This window comes from Polyodon spathula, unplaced genomic scaffold (genome assembly GCF_017654505.1).
Source record: "Polyodon spathula isolate WHYD16114869_AA unplaced genomic scaffold, ASM1765450v1 scaffolds_764, whole genome shotgun sequence".
Lineage (NCBI taxonomy): Eukaryota > Metazoa > Chordata > Actinopteri > Acipenseriformes > Polyodontidae > Polyodon > Polyodon spathula.
The window spans coordinates 1,167,228-1,190,462 of NW_024472252.1; the positions used below are offsets into that span (position 1 = coordinate 1,167,228).

The 23,235-nt window shown below is 47.8% G+C and overlaps 1 protein-coding gene across 5 annotated transcripts in view; it reads left to right on the forward strand.

Annotated features, from left to right (window-relative positions):
* LOC121308645 (protein phosphatase Slingshot homolog 2-like) overlaps positions 1–23,235 on the forward strand; it is a 34,399-nt gene that overhangs the window by 5,807 nt on the left and 5,357 nt on the right. The window contains exons 1-14 of one of the 5 annotated variants that reach the window (XM_041241162.1): positions 5,944–6,077; positions 8,017–8,065; positions 12,863–12,966; positions 14,461–14,525; positions 15,506–15,627; positions 16,688–16,756; positions 16,968–17,033; positions 17,979–18,173; positions 19,636–19,729; positions 19,847–19,975; positions 20,324–20,370; positions 21,153–21,299; positions 21,785–21,985; positions 22,161–22,962. In XM_041241162.1, coding sequence (XP_041097096.1) covers positions 6,044–6,077; positions 8,017–8,065; positions 12,863–12,966; positions 14,461–14,525; positions 15,506–15,627; positions 16,688–16,756; positions 16,968–17,033; positions 17,979–18,173; positions 19,636–19,729; positions 19,847–19,975; positions 20,324–20,370; positions 21,153–21,299; positions 21,785–21,985; positions 22,161–22,962 — 2,124 coding nt within the window. In that variant the 5' untranslated portion in view covers positions 5,944–6,043. Of the gene's footprint in view, positions 1–5,835; positions 6,078–6,335; positions 6,836–8,016; positions 8,066–12,862; positions 12,967–14,460; positions 14,526–15,505; positions 15,628–16,687; positions 16,757–16,967; positions 17,034–17,978; positions 18,174–19,635; positions 19,730–19,846; positions 19,976–20,323; positions 20,371–21,152; positions 21,300–21,784; positions 21,986–22,160; positions 22,963–23,235 lie in introns of those variants that run through there. The other 4 variants (XM_041241159.1, XM_041241160.1, XM_041241163.1 and 1 more) reach the window with 4 other exon arrangements.

The following is a 23,235-nucleotide window of genomic DNA, read 5'->3' on the forward strand; positions in this document are numbered from 1 at the left end:
GACTCTCATATCTCATAGCAGTGGCACCCACTCCAGGTGTTAATGAGTGCTTGATTAGCCCCCACGTATAGGTAGCAGGTGACATAAACACATTTCTCTGTGTGTATGTGTGTTTACAGCCAATGACTTGAGTTTACAGACCAGTGAGTAATCTTGCTTGCTTATCAAGATAGGTGGACAAATTATTTGCTTTGCTAACCGTGCTCTGTGATGTCACGTGTTTCCTTTGCTGATGCAAAGCGCTGATGACCGCACCGTGCCACTCTTTGCTTTAGACAGTAGAAGGGTCTGTCTCGCGGTTCGTGATTCATCTGTTCCATAAAGGTGCGTAATCACGGATGGAAATGAGACTCCTGTTGCATAGCAGTTTCACCCATTCCAGGTTTAACTACGAGCCCCATTGTACAGGTAACAAGCTCAGGTGTGTCTTATTGAACTCGTAGTAAAACCAGGAATGGATCAAACTGCTGTAGAGCGGGAGTCTTGTTTTACATCCCTGTGATATGCTATTTATTCTGCACCCCCAGAATGCCCTATTTCATAAAACAGGCAGTTTGAGAGCTTTCTGAGGGACATGGCAACTCCAAAGGGCTGAAATCAATAGATATATAATTTGAAGTGAGTTTAAATAAAAATTGTTAAGACAGTTTTGTGACTGCCACTCTGTGCTCTGGAAATGTTTGTTTCAGTAACACCATAGAACAAGGAACACACGCCATAGAACAAGGAACACACGCCATAGAACAAGGAACACATGCCATAGAACAAGGAACACACACCACAGAACAAGGAACACACACCACAGAACAAGGAACACACAGCGTGATACAGCAGCTCTGTGTCTCTTTGATTGAATCTGCCTCTGAAGCGGAGTTGCAAAGGCACGGCTCAGTTCATATCTCCGGTGTGCGTTGGAGGTACCGAGAGCAGAACGTTCCACAGGATGCGCTCAGGAGAGATGCGAGTGTCCTTCTTGAGAAAAGGAGGGTGGAGGGGTACGGGAAGCAGAAAAGAGAGTTGAGAGAAGGAGATTAAACAAAACAGGAAGCAGTCCTGTCGTTTCCCGTTGCTTAAGACTGCTCTCGTCCTCTGTCTGTCCTCACACACGCACTCTCGCAGAAACCTGGAGGTGACTGAATTCCGTGTTGCAACGAAGTACAAATGCTTTCCTGTTTGTTGAATTTGACTATATTGGCAAAAAAAAAAAAATGTGAATGTCAAATTAAAACCCTGCAAATATACGCAAACTAATAAAATACAGTGCTGTGTGGAAAGACTCTGGAAAGGGAAGCCTGTTGCTTTGTCTGTTTGCACATCAAAGGACACCGGTCTCTCGCTGGCACTGAAGCACATGGATCCCATCAGGGAATAGCGGTGTGGTGATGTCATTTCCTTTCCTGTGTGGACTGCTGTTCGCTTTGAACCAATCCTGCGCCACTCGGCTTTAACCCTTTCAGCGCTGCTGTTCCACATGCCCGTGCCTGATTCCATAATGAATTGTAATTGTGATTACAATTGCAGCAGAATTGTGTGATGGAATGACAAATAAATGCAGAGTTTGAACCGGAGTCAGTCAGTGTTACGGTATAATTTCAGTTCCAGTTTCGCATGTGTGCCCAGGCTCGGTTCCGATTCCAGTCACTTTGAACTGAACATTTCCAGGTGTATTGGACCCAAAGTCTGGAGGTCAGTGATGCAGAAAGCAATGCCTCTCCTGAAGACAGTACACAGACCCACAGGAGAAAGTCCTGGACTGCCCTTTACAATAAGCTGCTAACAGTGACCATCCCTCCCCAATGCCTGGACAAGCTGTACAAGATGATCTCATATAAGAGACATCTCACAGTAATGACAATACTAGAGCAGACTCTCAGTAAGGAGCAGTACTCCTCACACTGTAATCACAAAATGAACATTGTACAGTAATGCTATTAATATATATATATGAAATGAAAAAAGTTTGGCACGTTTTATCCCATCCTCCTGGCAATGGTTCAGTTCCTGAGGAATGTGTGTGAATAGAGGAAGCGCTGTCTCTGTGCGCGTGTGTGTGTGTGTTTCAGTTTGGGCTCAGTGCACGGGATGTCATCTGAATTCAGAGAAGTCAGTTGATTGGTTGGTGTCTTCTTTGTGATTTCTGGAAGTTCTGGATGTTTATGGCAGAACGTCGTTAGATTCTGGAATTCCCGGGAGTTTTTCTTGGAGATTCCTCGAACGCTGGCTGGGGCCCCAGACCCCTTTGTGTGTATATCTTGCACGGTTATCACTGCACTGTTACACTGAGGAAGAGTAAAGGCAAGTGTGCTTGTGCAACAGTGTATGGAGAAGTATTTCCACGCTTGACCCCTCGGCGCTTGCTGTTTAGAAATGCCTCCTAATTGAGTCGTCAGTGCAAGTATATGTTACGCTCAGCTGTCTTGTTGAAAAGACGCAGAACTGCAGGCGTAGAAAGTCTGGTAGGTCAAAGTATCAATCCCTTCTGATTTGTATTTATGGTATATAATCCAGTAAACACTTAGTTGAGTATTTTACAAATGCAATCTTTGGTGGGGTGTCCTTAATGATGGTCTATTAACATTGAGGTCCATCGAGTCATGTAAAAATATGGCCTCAGTTGCAGGGTGGCGTTTGTACAGAGGGGGCCTGTAATCGAGGTGCTGTATTCACTGTAGGCAGGTTTTCATTTACATTACAGGGATAGAAATCAGACTCCCATTGCATAACAGTTTCACCCATTCCAGGTTTTAATACGAGCTTGACTAGTGTATAGGTAACCAGCTCAGGTGTGTTGTCTTGTTAAAATCCTAGTGGAACCAGGAGTGGATCAAACTGCTATGCAATGGGAGTCTTACCTCCATCCCTGCATTCTGGTGAAGATGTGCTCAGGATCCCTGTGATGGCAGAGCAGCAGCAGAAGCAGCAGCAGGAGGAGGCAGCCTCTGGAAGCTGCAGAACGAGTTTGGGGGGGGCTTGGGTTTCCACAGGGTGCGTTTTTGGCAATCGGAGCTGCAATTTAATAAAAAAAAAGAAAAAAGGCGTGGAAGACAGTAACTGCTGCCTGCTGACTAATAGGCTGGAACTGAGAAGAGGAAGCTTGAACTTTCACACAGGTAAAAACAGAGATGACTCAGCTGGACTGCTGTTTGTACATGCTGCTTCCAGTTAGGATGTTCTCCAAATAACCTCTCCAGGGCACACTGCTTCCCTCCCAGTCTATCAGCTCTGACCACTAGAGCCACACTGCCTTCCTGCCTCCCTCCCAGTCACTCAGCTCTAACCACTAGAGCCACACTGCCTCCCTCCCTCCCAGTCACTCAGCTCTGACCACTACAGCCACACTGCCTCCCTCCCTCACAGTCTCTCAGCTCTAACCACTAGAGCCACACTGCCTCCCTCCCACACTTCAAGTACTCCTCTCTAAGCACTAGACCATACTACTGCCCTCCCTCCTTCCCTCCCTCCCTCCCAGTCACTCAGCTCTAACCACTGGAGCCACGCTGCCTCCTTCCGTCCCTCCCAGTCACTCAGCTGTAACCACTAGAGCAACACTGCCTCCCTCCCTCCCAGTCTCTCAGCTCTAACCACTAGAGCCACACTGCCTCCCTCCCTCCCAGTCTCTCAGCTCTAACCACTAGAGCCACACTGCCTCCCTCCCTCCCAGTCTCTCAGCTCTAACCACTAGAGCCACACTGCCTCCCTCCCTCCCAGTCACTCAGCTCTAACCACTAGAGCCACACTGCCTCCCTCCCTCCAAGTCGCTCAGCTTTAATCTCTTGGCCACGCCACCTTGAGCCAAGGGCATTTTGATATGCAGTGTTGAGACAGACTCCCAGACAAGTAGGTTTTGTGTTTGTTTGTTTTTTTCAAGCAGTTATTGGCCCCTGATTTCTGTCCTGCACCCGCTCGTAATGTGTGCTTGTCACAAGATGTAGTTTATTTTTTGATTGCTCCCCTGTCCTTTGCTACCTTACCCCGGTCACGTTCGGACCTCGAGGTCTTGTTATGGAACATGGTCTCCTAGGCAGCCCAAGAACAGCTGTGCTTGGGGTGGCTACAGGGGGGGTTTGGAAGGGCAGCAAGTAGCTGAGGGTAGAACACATCTGATTGCACTGCGCAGTAGCAGACTGCTGTCTCCTTTTGAACTGATTCCCTGTTTGATCGGCGCGAGATTCACAGCGGGACAGCACGGCAGGAACTCTTTATCTCAGAAAGAGAGGTGGCTCACTTTTAATCTCGGGATCTTGTTGTTACAGGAACGTAGGCACCATTTTTAACAAGATGTTCCGGAGATAAGAGCTCCTAAATATGCAGCATTGCGCAGACAGACAGGCAGGCAGACAGGCAGACAGACAGGCTGGACTTGCACATAAAAAAGTGAAAGATTTTAACAGTTCTTAATGAAGGGTCCTTTCACAGGTATATACAGGACTTCTACAATATAGTGTCAATAGGAAGCAATACCAGTGACTTGTCAATAGTGAGCCATGGAAGGAGGGCAGTGTATTTATATACAGGACTGGTTTCATTAAATCAGACCTGGGCTTCTTAGTGTGAACAACAACCTGACAGTCTCACAGAACAACGCCAGTGCACATCCTTGCACAAACATTGATTTAAATGCATGATACACTCAGAGAAGCACCAGATTTGAACCTTTGCCACTCCAGATATATTCATTACAGTGACTATTATTATTGTTGTGCACGCCTTATCCTTTTAACCTTTATCGGGACACCAGCCCCAGCTGCTGTTAACCTTTTCAACAACCCTTGGTCTGCGTGGTGTCCTGTGCAGCATGCCATCGAGGTGTCATGCACGGCCAGTAACTGTGATCTATTTCTTTTCGTTTAAACAAGCAGGGGGTCTAACTGCACCGGACTGAATTTGAACAAATAAAAAAAGGCTATTCTGTACAGGGATTGATTGGCCTGTCTCAAGACGAAAACATACCCCAAATATTGACCAGTCGGCGAGGTCTTCCTAGTTCAAGAGGACTGCGTGCAGATACAGCGGGAAGAATAGATACTCTTCAAAAATAGGCAACCGATGTTTAAAACATTGTAGGGCTTTTTAAATCTGCATCAACCTTAAATCAGCATCATCTTTTTAAATGTAAAAGCCTCCACCGTGCTAATCAGCATTCCACTAACAGACATCGAGCTGAAATGCAGGTCACCTCTCAGCAGTTCTCAACAGAGACGCATTATCACCTAAAGTTAATGCAATTAAGTGAAGGTGAGTAATGAGTGTGCGGTTTTGTTGAATTGCTGTGTAGCTGTGTAGTCTGGTTGCCACGCCCATAACCCCGCCCCCTCCCCTCTGCCGGGGTCCAGTCGAACGCATGGCAAGCTTAGCCACGCCTCCTGATTTTGCACAATCAGCTGCAGTAAACTTTCTAACGTCATTTCCATCCGAAGAGGTAAAGTTAAGAGGATCGTGTCTGGGGGAGGAAAAAAAATAAAACAAGCAAGAAAAAAAGTACATCACAAGCCTCGCTGCCAGAGCAACACGCTGGGGGGTTTAAACCCGACACAGACCGGAGGAGCTCCAAATGGAAAACGTTATTATTATTACTATACTGAGCTCTTCCAAAGAGCATTCATCGTACCGATTCCCCGGACAGCTTGTGTGATTTCTGCCTCGGTGCGTCTCATTGCTGGGGGAAAAAAATATTGCGACTTTTTCTGTTTGTTTGTTTTGGTGAAGAAGGATTTTTTTTTTTAATAACAATTGTAATTTTTCATTTTCGCTTTTTTTTTTTTTTTTTAAGCTTCCGTTTGAACGATGGCAACCTTTATTTTATCTGCGATAAAGTGGAAAGCGTACACATGCTGAAGAGGAGAACACTGTAAAGGGCATCTGTTACCTTTCGAGGCCGGTTTTGAAGGAGGTAGTGTTTTTTTTTTTTTTGATCTCTGCCCGAAAGTCTGCCTGGAAGTTTCTCTCTCTGTGACTCGGGGCACCTTGTCCGGCGGAGGGAGGTCTGGAGGCGAACGCGTGTGTTTGAGCTGCGGGGCGAAGATGATGCCGTATTTTTCAGACAATGCTGTTATATCACAAAACACCATCAATCAGTTGTAAGTACGGGGAAGCAAGCGAGCGCAATCGCACATGTCTTACCTTCATTCCTTTGATTGTGCATTTACAATTAGCTTGTATTTAAAGTATTTTAAACCGCCGCTTCAAAACTTTTACTGCAAACTTATTTTTATCCGTTTGTCTGTAAATAAAGTACCTGTAATTTAGAATGCAGGGTTAATTATTTTAATTGATTCGAATTTACGTGTGTGAATTTTTTTTGCGTAATGTAAAACACACATGCGATTGTGTTTTTGTTTGCTTCGATGGTAAATTGAATCGCAGGACACACGCTAGCAGTCCAGCCAGGTGTGCTCACGGTGATTTGGTGCCAGGCTGCTGTGACGTCTTCCTCTGTACCCCCTGGCGAGTCATGTGTCAGGTGAGGTGCCAGCCGAAGCTATCAGCGTTGAAAAGACGTGCGCTTTAATTGTAGTCGCAGTTGGAAGAAGTTGGGGATCGGTTGCTTTCGTCCCGAGTCGATACCGCGCATGTGGTAATATAGTAATTATCGGAAATGACCAGTTCGTGAATAATAGTATCATCATCGCCCCACCTGTGCAGTAGGAGCCGGGTTTGTGTTTGTTGTGACGTGGAAGAAACGGGACAATGTTGCTTTTCCAAGCCCGCTCCAAGTCGAAACGTTTTTTTTGCACGGCAGTGTTGTTCTGAACCAGCAGTCTGAAACACGATATGGCTGCTGATTCAAGTATGTTTTTAACAATGTTAACAGTGGACTCCGGCCAGATACAGAGAGGTACTTTTTATAGAAAGCAAAGCAACGACGCTGCCAGCACGCACGCAGGGACGGTTTCGTTTGTTTGGCAGCCGAGGCAAACACGTTATTTCATATAGACTCGCTTTCAGGAGGTGCCCGGTCTCTCTCTCTCTCTGTGCTTCTCTGCCCGGTCTCTCTCTCTCTCTGTGCTTCTCTGCCCGGTCTCTCTCTCTCTCTCTCTCTGTGCTTCTCTGCCCGGTCTCTCTCTCTCTCTCTCTGTGCTTCTCTGCCCGGTCTCTCTCTCTCTCTGTGCTTCTCTGCCCGGTCTCTCTCTCTCTCTCTGTGGTCTCTCTCTCTCTCTGTGCTTCTCTGCCCGGTCTCTCTCTCTCTCTCTCTCTCTCAGTGCTTCTCTGCCCGGTCTCTCTCTCTCTCTCTGTGCTTCTCTGCCCGGTCTCTCTCTCTCTCTCTGTGCTTCTCTGCCCGGTCTCTCTCTCTCTCTGTGCTTCTCTGCCCGGTCTCTCTCTCTCTCTGTGCTTCTCTGCCCGGTCTCTCTCTCTCTCTGTGCTTCTCTGCCCGGTCTCTCTCTCTCTCTCTGTGCTTCTCTGCCCGGTCTCTCTCTCTCTCTGTGCTTCTCTGCCCGGTCTCTCTCTCTCTCTCTCAGTGCTTCTCTGCCCGGTCTCTCTCTCTCTCTCTCTGTGCTTCTCTGCCCGGTCTCTCTCTCTCTCTCAGTGCTTCTCGCATGCTTCCCCTGGCTTGGTGTGCAGGGCCACTTCCCTGCAGCCAGACAGGGCTTGTGTTTTAGCAGAAGGGTCATTATGGGATCTCAAGGAAGACAGACTGTGGGTTAGACCAGAGCACCTTGCAGCACAGAGCCCGACTCGCAGGAAATAAAAACATTTTAAAAAAATGAAGCAAACTGCTTGCCTGCAGATATTGTGACTAGTCTGGCTTTGTCATGTGGGAAGGGATTGAGGTAACTTTCCCACTGAGGGCTACAGTAGACACCAGATTTGGACGGCCACTGAACAAGCATTAAAAATTATTTAGGGCTTTTTAGCATGTTGTGTTTTTGCTAAACGTGAAATACGAACAGGGATGGAAATGTGGCTCCTCTTGCTTAGCGGTTTCACCCGTTCCAGGTTTTCATGCAAGCTTGATGGTGCCCTGTCATCTTGTCAGAGCTTTGTTTTGATGTTTTGCTTTATTTCACTTTTGTGTAGCTGATCTGAATCCGCGCACGCACATCGCAGGACTGGACCAGTCCACCTGGTAACTGCGGTCTGAAGGCCCTTTGTTCCTGTCAGGCGCACGCCAGGAGCTGTGCAGCGTTTCGGTTGGTGGCAGTGCTCTGAACCGTTCTCTGCTTGTGCATGGCTTTGCAGAGATGGAAATAAGGCTCCTCTTGCATAGCAGTTTCACCCTTTCCAGGTTGTAATAGCTGGGTTAGTGTACAAGTAACAAGCTCAGGTGTGTCTTATTAAACAGAAGGGTGATCTTTTAATGGTTCTGCCCCCCCTCCCCACTCTGGCACCAGTCACCTGTCCTAATTACAGCCCTGCTTGCTGTCAGACAGGTAATCAGTCTTGTGAACAGGGAGGTGAGTTCGTCATTACTGAATTATTAACGTCCGTTTGACCCCCCAGGTAGGCAGGTGCAGTTGCATTCGTAAATGCCCCCAGGTCTGCTGTCTTGCCTCCGCCTCTTTTTAAGGTGGGGTTTTTCCTTGGCTTTCCTCCTTCAGTGACTCGCAACAGCTTTTAAAATCGTCTGTTTTATGAAAGCTGTGTTGCATGAGGAATATATTATTAACTGGCCTGCTTATAGATAAAATCATGCAACAGGGAAGTGGTGCAGTAAACACCTTTTATTCCTGCCTGTGTGTGTATTAGTGTTTTACAGCCAGTGGGTGTAATTGGCGAGTGATCTTGTTTTCAAAAAATGATTTGCTAACAATCTTGTCCTCTGTTTTAATATCATGACCCGCGAGAGCTTTGATAATGGTGTAATCGGTGACATCACGTGTTTACTTGATGTCAATAATAATGGTGTGACTGGTGACATCTTGTGTTGACTGGATGCCCGCACCATGCCACTCCTTGCTTTTATAGAGTGGAGGGGTCTGTATCGCAGTTTGTTTGAGATTGATCTGTGCCGTAAAGGTTCGTAAGCAGGGATGGGAATAAGACTCCTGTTGCATAGCAGTTTCAACCATTCCTGGTTTTACCATGAGCCGCAGTGTGTAGATATCGCGCTCACGCGTGTGTCTTATTAAACGCTTAGTAAAACCAGGAATGGGTCAAGCCGTTCTTGCTGCGTTTTCACCCTTGGTAATCCATGATGTGATTGCAGAAGAAACAAAGTTGGTTCCTGATTCTGCTGAGGGGTTGGTAGTGGCTAATGAGTTTGTAGCTTGTATCTGAGAGCGATCAGTAAACCCTGCACAGAAGAAGGAGGTTGCGGAACTTTGACCCAGATGGCTTCAGTTTAAAAATATTTTCTGTACGGAAACATTTCGGTGTATTATTAGAGTTTCTGTTGAGGTGTGCGTCTAGGCTATAACAGGCTCAAGTTACCCTGAGATACAGTTAAACGCCAACATAGGACTTGCAGTGAGTGTGACTGCCTTTGCAGAGTCCTGTGCTGTACAGAATCTCTGTCCTGGGCTGTGCTTTGGCTGGCAGGCACTTCAGCCCTTCACTGTACTGTTGTTTATGAAGGTGTGGGTCACCTCGTCTTGATAAAGCTGTCGGGTTGATCTCTGTGGGCAGAGACACTTCCTTGTCAGAATGGAAAATTCTGACGCTCGCGATCATTTTGCATTTGTGGTTTTGTGGGGTGGTTATTTTTTTTGCTTTATTAAAATGAGTATTTTTTTTCTTTTGTAAGGTGCACGGCGTAAACATGAACAAAAATCTGGCCACCGTAGAGCGAACCTGTAGGGATAGATTTAAAAATAAGATGGTGGTGCTGTGAGCCCCGCTGGCAGGAGGTTTCCCTGAACAGCTTTCCCCGCTATCCCTGTTTTTATAAAATGCAAATAACTTCAACTCTAACACCATTGCTGACATAATTGATAATGAAGAAAGCTGTTTGTGTCGCCCTGGTTCTTGGATTTCCATTTGCACGGGGCAGGGTTAACCCTTAACACACAAGGGACATGTGTCCCACAAATTAAAAATGCTTGCTAACTCTTTTGCAATGAGGTGCACGAAACGGGGGTTCAAATTTACTGACAGGCTGGATCCCATCATCCAAGCTGCCCGTTTCCTCCTCGTGGTTCTTGAGTCGCTCTGAAAGGCATTTTCTGAAGAAACTGTTTGAATTCCTTGTGTTCCTTCAGGGGTTAAAGGCATTTCCAAAGTGTGTGTCTCTAACAGTGTCGTGGAGCTGCTGCGCTCCGTATAGGAATCTCTTGCCTGGATGAGACCATTTGCAGCACACTGTGGTGTAGAGTTGCTTTCTGATTGGCTGCGGACACAGCCTGGCTTCTCCTGTAGGGAGCCAGAGTTTGTCTACAGGAATAGCTGCCTGCCTGCCTCCCTGCCCACTGTGGAAGTCCCCTCTGTCCGCTCCAGGGCAGATCTGTTGCCTATTGAGGGAAGCGAGAGTGCTCTGCTTCTGAGCACTGGAGAGACGCGCGCTCACCAGGCTAGACAGCCAGTTAAAATTATCACCCAGCGACTAATATGGAGGGAGGGGGGGGGGTTTAAAGTGGCAGCAAGGGTATTTTGTATTTAGACTCAGTGATGTTTAAAGTAACTTCAAGTGAGTTGTGAATTGCGACCCCGTTTCCTTTTAGCGGTTGGTTTACAGCCTGTTCCCTGCTAATCTCCTCCATGCATTTCTGCAGCAGTAACACTTAGTTTTATTAATGGGATTTATCACAGCGGTTCAATCCATTCCTGGTTTTACGAGGAGTTTAATAAGACGCACCCCCTGAGTGTGTTACCTATACACTGGGGCTAATCCAGCTCGTATTAAAACCTGGAATGGGTGAAACTGCTGTGCAATAGGAGTCTTATTACCGGCCCTGTTGTGGCATGTGTTCACAACTCATCTGTGTGTGGTGGGGGTGGGGGTGGGTGCAGTGCAGCCAAGTTATAGTCTACGAACCATCCTAAAAAAAACCCCAGTAAAGCACAAGTCATCGCTCTCTCTCTCTCTGTCTCGCTCTCTCTCTCTCTCTCTCTCTCTCTCTCTCTCTCTCTCTGTCTCGCTCTCTCTCTCTGCTGAGCTTGCCTGAGCCTCACCTGTGCAGGTGAGAGGATTTCCTGCTCAGCTGCTCTGTGCTGGGGGTGCGTGTTGCTCATTCCAATACAGTTGATCGTTGTAATATAATCAGGTCTTTCCGTCACAGTCTGGTGAACCGGAGTCTTGTCGGCTTGTGATAAGAGCTGAGCTCGTTGGAGTGACGCTCCTGAGTGAATATGCAGCAACGGCTGTTGCACAACCTGGCCCTGGAGCTACAGAGTTCCCAGAGAGGATGAGTGGCTGGGCGTGGGGGAGAGGAGACCTGCTTCCTTCGCACACGATCCTCACTTCCCCTTTCTGGGGCACAGATCTTGTTTTCAAGAAGCCGCAGAGGAGAGCTTGTGTCTGGCTGACTCTCTCTCTTATAGTAGGGCTGTGATGGCATCTCCGCTCGCAGGATGGCAATAAGTGGGTCCGTTTTTCAGCTTGTGGGTGACTGTGATGTAACATCCGTGTGGATCAGCTTTTTTCAGTACAGCAAGTAATTCTACTCAACAAGTCGTGTTTCGTATCCCAGTGAGGGATTGGTGTTCCAAACCTACTCCAGAGCAGATGGAGTGTAATGCTGGGGGAGCCGGCCGTCTCTCTCACGCGATGCTGTGGAATTAGCAGCTGTATAGGGATGAAGTGTACAGAGTAGGGAGATGAGGGAGGATGCACGCAGCTGGGGTCGGCAGGCTGTGGGAAACAGTCTGTTCTTGTTTAGCTGTCATGTGACTGCAGAGTCCGCTGCATTCCTGCATAGTCCTCATGTTTTATATGCATTCTCTCTTTCTTGTAAACTGAAAAAAATGCAAGTTATCTGCTTGTACCTAATTAGTCCAGTTTGTTTGTTCATTCGTTGCTTGTAGCTTGTGTTGACATTACAGGCTTCTTTCAGGAATGTCTGTGCTGCAGGAAACTCTTGTTATAGAAGGTTTTTTTTTTTTTTTTTTTGTAAAACAATAAGAAGTATACAATGGGTTGAGTGATGGACAATGGAATCAGAAAACAGGTTAAACAGTCTCCCTTCCCGAACCCTTACAAGCTTGGGGCGAAATTCATAAATCATCTGTGTGCTGCTAAACTTGGAGCAAACAGCTTTTCTGAATTGGGTGCCTTGCTGTTCTCTTGCAGTCTTGTGCTATTCCTGCATGTGAGATGCCGTGCCTGTTCCAAGCATGTAAAACCCAGTGCTACCTGAGCCCTATTTGTACAGGCTGATTAAAATACAGGGGTGGAAATAATACTCCCATTGCATAGCATTTTGCTCCATTCCTGGTTTTACTGTGAATCTAGTAAGGCACGCCTAAGCCTGTTGCCTATACATGGGAGCTAGTAGAGTTGTTAAAACCTGGAATGGGTGAAACTGCTATGCAACAGGAGTCTTGCTGCTGCCTCCTCTGGTAAACCCCCACTCCCCCAGCAGCCCAGCTGTTCTCATGTTTTGCTCTGAGAAGCTGGGTTGATTTGCAGCTGGGATTCAGAGAGCAGTAGGTGTTCTCAGCTCCCTCTCTGTTCGGTTCAAGATGCACGTTTTGAAGTTGGTTTTGTTTTGTGTTGCTTTTGTGTAAATATGATTTTGGTTTTGATTTAAAGAACCTGTATTTGCTCCCCAGTTTCAAATTTCTCTAAAACACTGAAATGTGTCCATAAACATGAGAACGGGGGAACTTTTCCAAACTCCCTGCACGTTTGCTTCCGTCCCTGATGGTAAACGGACACACTCCGGCTGCTCAAGCTGCACAGTGTGAGCGATGCCTGCCTGCCTGCCAGTCCTGGCTGTTTCTTGGTTTGTCTGACCCTCTTGCGTTTGTGTGTTTTCTCTCTCCGCAGCATCAGCGAAAACTTCCTCACTGTGAAAGGGGCTGCCCTCTTCCTTCCACGAGGAAATGGCTCCCCGGGTCCCAGAGTCTCCCAGCGACACAACAAGCATGCAGGTACGTGGGCTGGCACGCTGGGGTATAGGGGGGCACTGCCCGTCTTAAAGCTGCAGCATTGCTTCCTTTGTCTTCTGAGTGTTCCACAAGTGCAGCACAACGTTCCAGTGTCGACACGGCAACCACCAGCAGGTGGACTGACTGCTCCTTTTTGTATACCAGGTTGCACTCCCTAGAACGGTTTGTGCCACCTATGGGATTTCACTGCCATACAGTGCCATGCTTCTCTGTATTCTCCTTCCTAATCTAGTGCTAAATTCACCTCCGTGCACCTACATCTGCTAATGCTAGTAACTGGAATGGCTGGGAGAGCTGTGCAGTGGGAGTCGTATTACCCTGAGCCTGTGCAGTATATTTTAATCCGTAGCTGACCTTGGCGGTGCTGGAGTTGTAATGGGTCTCGACTGCAAGAGAGATGGTAATAGTGCTGAGTGTCTCAGTTTAAATCAGGACTGTCTCGCTCTTGCAGTAAGGAAGCCTGCTGTGTAAAAGGCCAGACTGTGGCTTCAGCACATTCCCTGGCTGTGTGTCCTCTGGCTGTACCCAGAGCTGCTCAGACACGTTCTCTCTGAACCAAATAGGAATGGCTGCTTCGAATGGTAAAAATCATGCGTGACAAACAGTGACGGCTCCCAAGTTTAAGACCCACCCAATCTCCGCTGTGGTGTGGGCTCATTCAGCCTGCTTTCCGATCAAGCACCCTGTGCAAACACACGATGTACTGGATGATAAAAAAAATAACAAACAGGTTTGTGTTTGAAGTGCTTGCGCTGGCTCGGCGTCACGGTTTGCTTTGTATTGTGCTTTTTCTCTGTCTGTGTATTCAAATGTAAGTAGAGCTGGTGGGAGAGCCTGTGTGCTGGTGCTGGGTGTAACTACAGGCAGGTGGACCTGTTGCATTGACTTTTAAAGACATGCTGCTCTCATGCAGACTCGCATTCACCTGGTGCTGCGAAACCTGACCGCAGGGGCTGCAGCTGGAAGTGGGATCTTCTGCCTCGTGCTCTGAAACTAAAGAGGAACACTTTGGCGCCCCTCGTTAACCCTCCAGAAGGTTGATGCTTACAAGAAGCAGGGATGGAAATAAGACTCCTATTGCATTGCACTCTTCCTCCGTTCCAGGTTTTACCACAGTCTTGATCAGCCTCTGTGTGTGTAGGTAACAAGCTCAGGTGTGTCTTTTATTAAACACACAGTAAAACCAGGAATGGATCAAACAGCTGTGCAGTGGGAGTCTTCTTGCCATTCCCATTAGCTACACACTACGTTTGGCTAATATTTCCAGCCCTGTGATTGCAATTGCGTTCTGCTGAAACTCCTCAAAGTTGCTCTGCCTGTTTATATTCGCGTCCAAAGTGAAATGCGTTCAGAACTAACCTAGTGTGAGAGCGTTTTGGAAAGACCCTGCTGATGCGTGCAGGTGTGAGGCTGCTCCGTCTCGCTCAGGCGGCAGGCGTTCGCTGTTTTATCATTTTGTTTGTGTGTGTTTCTCAGGTGACCTCCAGCAACACTTGCAGGCCATGTTTACACTGCTGCGTCCCGAAGACAATATCAGACTGGTGAGTGCAGCTGAGCCCGGCCCTGCCCTGCCCAGCTTTATCAACAGCAAGTCTGACTGTCGTGCACAAACATGCAAAACTGGTTGCTCTGATAACCTTGTATTTCAAGCATTGACGTGAGCCTGAAACTGGGTCGGGAAATCCTGCTTATTTTTAAGCTGCATGTTTCAGTGTCTGTACTCACAGCTAGGGACAAAGTATTTTGCATCACCCTATAGACAGATTGAATTACATACTGCTTTGTAGTTTTCCCATATACTTAACGAAAAACTGACAATGGGACACTTCAAAATCGAACATTGAAAAACTGTACTACTGTTGTGGCTTCCGGTAGAGTCTTGCGGTTTATCTTTTTGTAGTTTCTTTGATTACTTGTCTCAATCCTAAGATACTAGGTGATCAATGCATTTGTCCCAATCTGTACATAGAACAGAACCGAGACTCCTTGCTGAGGTCATTAAGTTTCTCATTTAAGAAGGTTTTTATGGCATTTTGGCTTTGGAGGCGGGGGGAGATCTGTGTCACGAGAAGAGGGTTAAGAAAACAAGTAAATGACGCTGGAGCGTTTTGATTGGCTGAGAGGGAGGGAGGGAGGGAGAGGTCTGCCCTGCTTGCTGGAGTAATAACCAGGCTGCAGGAGTTAATTGCAGCTGTGCTCCTACTTCAGTGGAACCACTCACTAAACAAAATACAGGTGGAAATTCACCCTGAGCTACATTCTGGTACACCTGTGCGAAGGACTGTCCGTACCAAGTTCTCCTTCTCTTGTGATGGGGTGCTAGGTTCTCAAGATAGAGCGAAAAAGTCATGCCATGTGTTTTTAAAAAAATAAATCAATAAATAATTTGAGTTTGTTAATCCATAGCCAGCATTGATCTGGAAGCACAGTTTAATAGATTCTCCGAGCCAAGCTAGATGAGGGGTAGGTTAGTCTCTGTTTTAGTTTTATCCCCTCGATGACTCGTCCTCTCTCCCTCCAGGCCGTCCGGTTGGAAAGTGCTTTCCAGAGCTGCATGCGCTACATCGTGGTCGTTTCAACCAATGGCAGGCAGGACACAGAGGAGAGCATCGTACTGGGAATGGACTTGAACACCAAAGACAGGTGAGGACAGCAGGGGGACGCTCGCATTGAAAACAGCGAGCAGAGCGCTTGGCTTTCATGACTTGTACCCACTGACGCCCGTTCACACAGAGATTCGCACCGACGCACTCGCACACAGGGTGCAGCTGGAGTGGTGTTGAGACCTCTTGGCAGGTGGTGCCCATCAGATTGCTCAGAAAAAGGTTTTTATTTAGTGAAATATTTAACTAGGAAATACCTTGAGCAGTGGCTTCTCTTTTACAGGATCAGACAACAGCAGCAGCTACAAAATCCTGTTTGTTGTTGCTCAAAATCGTATCAAAAGTCTTTCTGGGAGAGAGCGGTTTTGTGATTTTCTGCAAGAAAAGAATGAATGTGTAGCCTGGTGGAAATGTAGCATGAAGTTTCAGCTTTCATTTGCTGTTCTTCCACAGTTAATAGAAAGGACTCTGTCAAGCAGCTGTGCCTCCCTATCCATGTAATCCAGCAATCTGTGCAGAATGTTGTGTAGCCGTGAGAGCCGGGGTTCAGACCCCTGTCTGAGCAGCCAGCCCTCCTTGGAGCCCTCCCCTAATGCTGTCAAACATTTCCAATCTGGTATCGGTAGTGCCCGGCAGTGCTGGAGCAGATCCTGCCCGTTTACTGCATTTGTCTTCCAAAGTGGCTATAATTTTACACTCTATCTGCGTACAATGGGCATCTTTGTGTTTGGGTTCATTTGCATTAAAACCTGAGACTTTCAGAATCCGTGCTTGAGTGGAGATCACACTTGGGGATAAGAGTTCTTAATACTTTCATTGAATTGCTTAAGAATGGCAAATTTGCCACCAATTGTCCTCCAGGCTGTGGTTTGCTCATATTTCGATAAATCAAAGCTGTAATCAATGGTCCGTTCAACAAGTTTGATATTCAGCTTCCTGCTGCTACACTGTTCTGTGACTAGCAGAAGTCTAATGAGTGAATGGAAATACTGGTCTGTTTTACACATTTGTAAACTGTAAAAGTTACGATCCTCTTAGATTTGTTGCTATCGATAATGTTGTAGTAAATCCTTTTTCTCTTTCTCTTGCTCACTCTGCAGCAGCTCCTGCACCCTGGGTCTGGTTCTGCCTCTGTGGAGCGACACGCTCATCCACCTGGACGGAGACGGGTAAGGGAACCCAACAGCCCCCTCCACAGTGACAGAGGGGCAGCCTGGGGTAGTGCCGGGGCTGGGGGTCTGGAGCGGCACTGGGCACTGTGCCCGGGTCAGGGAGCAGGGGGTGAAGGATGTAGTTTGCCTTGTTTCTCCGCTATTCACACAGCAGTGTGGATTGAGTGGGCTGCAGTGTGTGATGAGTGTCTGCCTTGTCTCCTCGCAGGGGCTTCAGTGTCTCCACCGTGAACAGAGTTCACGTCTTCAAACCGGTGTCGGTCCAGGCCATGTGGTGAGTGTGAGCCCCTGAGCAACTCGGGAATCGTTTTCTACATCACAGGCTTCTTTATTTAATTGAGGATTTTAAAACTGTTCTGCAGACAGATCAAACCCAATGACAGTGAAATGCACGCTTCAGATCTGTCACTTTCTATTGCAGTTTTGAATCTGGCTGGGTTGCTTGGCTGTGACCGTGCAAACACTGGAGAAGTTCATAGTGAACGGACTGTTTTTGCTGATCGACTGCACCTTGTACAGTACAATGGGCTGGTTGTTGTAGCCCCCTTTATGAAAGGACAGTTATTGCAATAGAAGTGAGATTGGTGGAAATCCCCACCCCTCTGGGGGCTTGTGTTGGAGTGCCAGGGTTTTTAATAGACAAGCTTACATTACTCTTGAGTTCTGTTGTATTTGTTCAAGTTCCTCAATTCGGAGGAGTATGAAAGTGCTCAGAGGTCAACAGGGATCATGTAGATGATGATGAAAATAATGTCAACACTGTGTTACTGGCAGCCTTTGGCAGCGTGCCATCATTGTGCAAGCCTGCGATTTTCAGGTGTGCAGTGAGGTGAGTGGAGGATGTGAAAACAGACACTATCTTTACCAGCCAGCTGTAATACCACTTTGTTACTGCAAGAGCTTGTGGACTTTGCCCTTGCTACCCATATAAATTGGTGCCTTTTAGAGCTGATATCATCTCTCACGTGGAAATAAAAACTCCCTGTTGCAATAAAAATATAAATATATATTAAAATGAGCTTGTTTGTGAAGATGCCGTAGTATTTTTCCTGGTGCCCCAGACTACTTTGCATAGTAGCAATTATGAGTTTGGCTGGATAGCTTCATGTTGCACTCAGAGGGGCAGATAGCTGCTCATGCATGCTGTGATGGCTCCAGGGGTGTTCTGTTCTGTTGAACTTTGCGTTGTGTGATTTGGGGCGGCCTCTCTTTTTTGCAGGTCGTCACTCCAGAGCTTGCACAAGGCGTGCGAAGTGGCTCGCTGCCACAACTACTACCCCGGCAGCCTCTTCCTCACCTGGATCAGCTACTACGAGAGCCGGGTGAACTCGGACCAGGTGTGCATCAACGAGTGGAACGCCATGCAGGACGTGCAGTCCCACCGCGCTGACTCCCCCGTGCTCTTCACTGACGTGTGAGTGAGAGCAGTGCCAGGGTCACGTTTCACACCGTGCCTTCCTGATCAAGCCAAGCAGTCACATTCGGGGCTCTAACATCGTTTCTGCTTCCGATCAGCTTATGAACCTTCCTCTCGTTTTGCAGTACAAGGATGGAAATAAGACACCCCCCATTGCATAGCAGTTTGATCCATTCCTGGTTTTACTGTGGGTTTAATAAGACACACCTGAGCTTGTTTCCTATGCACCAGGGCTGGTAGTAAAACCTGGAATGGGAGAAACTGCTATGCAAATGGGAGTCTTATTCCCATCCCTGCAGTACGTTTGACATGGCCTCGAACAAGATTGGTAAAACTGACCAGTGGAGACAAGAGAGACTCCTTCCCTCACTCCCCTGCCCCATGCCAGGCTGTGCAGGTATACATTAGAAAGAGGCTGGTGCCCTTGCCAGGGCATTGAAGTGCGTGGGAAAGGACTCCCCAGCGCTGAGTGAGGGAACTATTTTTACTGCCCCAGATAAGACAGCAGGCACTGCATCCATGTGCTGGCATGCAGCCCCGTGATCCCAGTCTCCTTCTAAGGAAGCATTCTACTAATACCTTTCCAGGAAAGGTGCAGCAGAGCAGAGTGACTGATAGGGTTATTAGAGGAGAGGGTGAGAGCCGGCAGGCAGGCTGAGGCATAAACGGAATTAATTCCACCCTTAAAAAAAAAACCTCCCATGCACATTACTGTGGCATGTTCTACTTGTAAACAACATGCTTAATTGATTAGGTTTTTGTAAGGCTATAATAATGGTAGGGGAATGAAACACTATTGCAGAAATATGACAAAGCGTTTACTCTAAACAGAACTGCCAGTTAGGGGTCTGTTGTCTTTGCTTTGTTGTGTGGTTTCCTCCCTCCTAATTTGAATGTGCAAAGTTTATTTTTAGTCCATGGTTTTGGGTAGGCGATGGGCTTTGCTTGTTTGTAATTGCCTCCTGGCCAATACAATTCAGAAGAGAAGGTCACATGTAACCTGACACCCTGCTCCTCTGTAGTGGTAAAGGTTAATTGAGAGGCATTAGTGTCTTTCCCCTGCTTGCAATAATGGATAGATAAACAGCTGCAGCTCTCAAATCAACCCAGTAAGGTAGAGTCACAAACCCAGAAAGTGGCATGAGCTCCCTCATTGTAATGTTCAGTGAGATGAACTGGGAATGGGGCAGTGGCTTCCATTCTGTCATTCACTTTTATAGGCAGCTGAGCTGTGTGTGTGTGTGTGTGACCCAGCACTGTGGAGCCCTGGTTAGGAATGTGTGTGGTCTCCAGGACTAATTCACTGGCTAGAAAATTGAATCTGTGCAGTCGTTCACTTGCTAAATCTGCTGTGGACTGATTGCCTCAGAATCGTTTGCATCGTACTTTTCTTTGCTGGGTTGGGTAAGTGATCAGGCTGGCTGTGCGGTGACCTTTTTTATACCTTCTACCTTTCCAGCCCCACGGAGAGGGAGCGTACAGAGAGGCTCATCAAAACCAAACTGCGAGAGATCATGATGCAGAAAGACCTGGAGAACATCACGTCAAAGGAGGTCAGTACTGCTGCTGTCCAGCGGGGCGGGGATCAGCCAGAGTGCAGTTTGAAATCAAGCTGGGTGTCTGCTTGAATGAGATTGTGAGACAGCGATTTTAATACCCTTCTCCCTCAGATCCGGACGGAGCTGGAGATGCAGATGGTGTGTAACCTGCGTGAGTTCAAGGAGTACATTGACAATGAGATGATCGTGATCCTGGGGCAGATGGACAGCCCCACGGAGATATTCGAACACGTCTTTCTGGTGAGTGATGCCACTTCCTCCCCACCTTTCCTGTTGCATTATCAGCCCTGAGCAGCTTTCACACTTTCATACATGAAAGGGGTTGTGTTTTCTTTTTTTTTTTTAATCAGATTTCAGTAGGGGGTTGCTGTGCAAGTCTGGTTATAATTAAATAAGCACGAGTATCTTTTCACTGTTTGAAAGCTGTAGGGTTAACCCAGGTTCAAGTTATTGCAGTGTGGACATTTGTATTGTCATTTGTAAAAGCTCGTATGTACAACACACTCCCGCTTCAGAGACCTGTGTAGCCTTCAGAGTGAAAGGAATCTCTCTCTGTCACCTAACACGATCTTCAATGTGTGTGCACAGGGCTCCGAGTGGAACGCCTCCAATCTCGAGGACCTGCAGAACCGAGGGTAAGTGAAGTGCTGCCCATAGTTCCTGAGCACTGCTGCATCCACCGAGGCATCGCCCAGCCCAGCCCAGTGCATAGAAACACTCGGATAACCCAACAGCAGTCCCTCGAGACACATAGACAGGCTGTCTGAAAGGTGTCCGGTGTAAAGAAACAAACCCGCACACGCATTTACAGTGCTGGTTTTATTTTAACCCAATAAATCGTTGCAGTGCAATAACATTAATGTGGCATGTTCTCTGTTCAAACATAAATCTGTGCAGCAGCCTCTTGCTGTAATAAAATCGAATGAATACCTTGCACGCTTTCTTTTTGCTTTAGACTGTAGGTCACCGGCAACACAAAATCAACTGTGTGTCTGTATGAGTGAGGGACTACTGTAATATGTTCATGACGAGCGATTCAACCAAGACATTGAGAAAGAGTTCCAGTCGATTTGTTCGATTTGTCAGGTAGCAATGCTGAGTGTTCAACAGCTGGGTGATGTTTTAGTGCCTTTAAGACTGTGTCTCTCTCCCGGCTGCTCTGAAACCAGTGCAGCCGGTATCTCTCGTGCACAAATGTCTTCTGTGCTCTTGGCAGAGTTGATGTTTTTGTTTTGATATTTGCTGGTTGGTTTCCAGGGAGCGTTCCCAGAATTGCCCCTCCCACGTGCAGCAGCGTCAGTGACGTGTTAATTGAGTCCATGTAGTAATTCCATCGACTTCTCAGTACCACCAGCTAATAAAGATAGAGTCCGGCTCTTCACACTCTAAACAAGTCTCTCTGCTTCTCTTTGATCAGAATTCGCTACATCCTGAACGTCACTCGGGAGATCGATAATTTCTTCCCGGGAGTGTTTGAGTACCACAACATCCGCGTCTATGATGAGGAGGCTACAGACCTGCTGGCGTACTGGAACGACACCTTCAAATTCATCTCCAAGGCGAAGTAAGACATCGCTCTGCTCCACGCGAGCTGCATGCTCACGTATGCGCTGGGAAACAGTCATTGAGGACCGCGACTGGGTCTGAGGACTGTAGGGGGCGGAAAGTTGAGGACTGTAGTGTTGAGAGCTGATCAGTTGACCAGGCAGTTTACAGAGGGACAAAGGGGTGTGTGTTTGCCAACAAATGGTCATTTAGACAAATGCTGTTTTAATTGTTTTCATAACATAGCTACGAAATAACAGTAAACACACTGGGCTATTTATGTTATGACAGTTTATATTTTGTAAAACTTTTTTTGGTAAGGTTTGTGTAAAATACTTGCTCCTACAATAATACCCTGGATATTTCAATACCTGTGTGCGAGTCCTTGTCTCCTGTCTGTCATGGTTTGTCTCACCTTCCCTCTCTCCTCCACTGCCTCATGTCTGCATCTCCTCCCTTCTCTCTCTCTCTCCCCTCGTTAATTGTCCCCTCTGTGCCCCGCAGGAAGGCTGGCTCCAAGTGCCTGGTGCACTGCAAGATGGGCGTGAGCCGCTCTGCCTCCACGGTCATCGCCTACGCCATGAAGGAGTACGGCTGGAACCTGGAGCGCGCGCACAGCTTCGTGAAGGACCGCCGCACTGTCACCAACCCCAACCCCTCCTTCATGAGGCAGCTGGAGGAGTACCAGGGCATCCTGCTGGCCAGGTATACAGGCATGACTGAGAAGCAGGGATGGAAATAGTTACCAGGTGGACTTTTCTAGTCCCAGGACTCCAGTAGCTGAACCTCTATGAATTTAGTGGCACACAAACTGTTAGCCGCAGAATTGTGCACGTGGCAAACTTTTTGCTTGACTATTTGCTTGACTTTTTTTCTCCAGCAAACAGAGACACAACAAGCTGTGGCGCTCCCACTCGGAGAGCGACCTCTCGGACCACCATGAGCCTGACTCCTCCTCTAAGCCCCCCCTCAACCTGAACTTCACCAGGAAGGACTCTGACAACAACAATTCCCCTCTGGAGCACTTCCTGGGCATGGCCGTGCTGCAGGTGCTCACCACTGAGCCGGCAGAGAAAGAGGAGGAGCTGGAGGAGGAGGAAGAGGAGGAAGATGACGATGAGGAGGAGGAGGGTCTGCAGCTCGAGTTCCAGCCCTGCCCAGACCTGAGTGCTGGAGAACCAGCCTCGGAGAGCGTGTTGGGACCCTGCGGAGGTGAGGAGCCTGGACCTGACTCCCTGCTTCGGGACTGTCCCCCAGTGCTGATTGAACTCAAAGAGACGGCGCTTGGCGATTTGGAGGAGGATGACCTCGGGGCAGAGCAGAGGGGCAAACCTGTGTCTTCCCTAAGCGGAGCGACTGATCCAGTGATTTCAGACCCCCCAGAGCAGGAGCCAGGCTTCCTGGAGATCGCGCAGCAACCAAATAACAATAATAATCCCGGGGAGTACCCCTCCCCTGCCCTGTCCAGCCTCAGCACAGACAGCATCGACTTCTTCAGCGCACGTGAGAAGTTCCTGGAGCTCTCGCAGGACGGGCGGGCGCACTCCCTCTCTCAGACCCGCACGGAGGAGCAGGCAGCTGGGAGGACTCGCCCGTCCTCCTTCTCTTCATCCAGGGGTCCTAGCCAGGAGCTGCTGTCCGCAGAGGAATGCGCTGTTGTCCCAGCCGAGGAGCCAGTGAAGGTAAGTCTTGCTGCCAACATGCTTTTAAAGGAAGAAAAAAATACTTCTGCACTGTTGGACTTTGGCGTTCATAGCTTGATGTTTTCAGAGGTTAGTTAGCAGTTGCCTTGGTGTGGTGGTGGGTTTTTTTTGTTTTTTTTTCCCACAACACTGACACCTGATGGCAGGCAGAAATACTACAACGGAATACTAGGTCAAACTTGTCTCTCGTGAGGCGTTCTTTGTACCACGTCAGATCTCAGCTAGCTGTATCTTCATAGCTGTGCATGAACG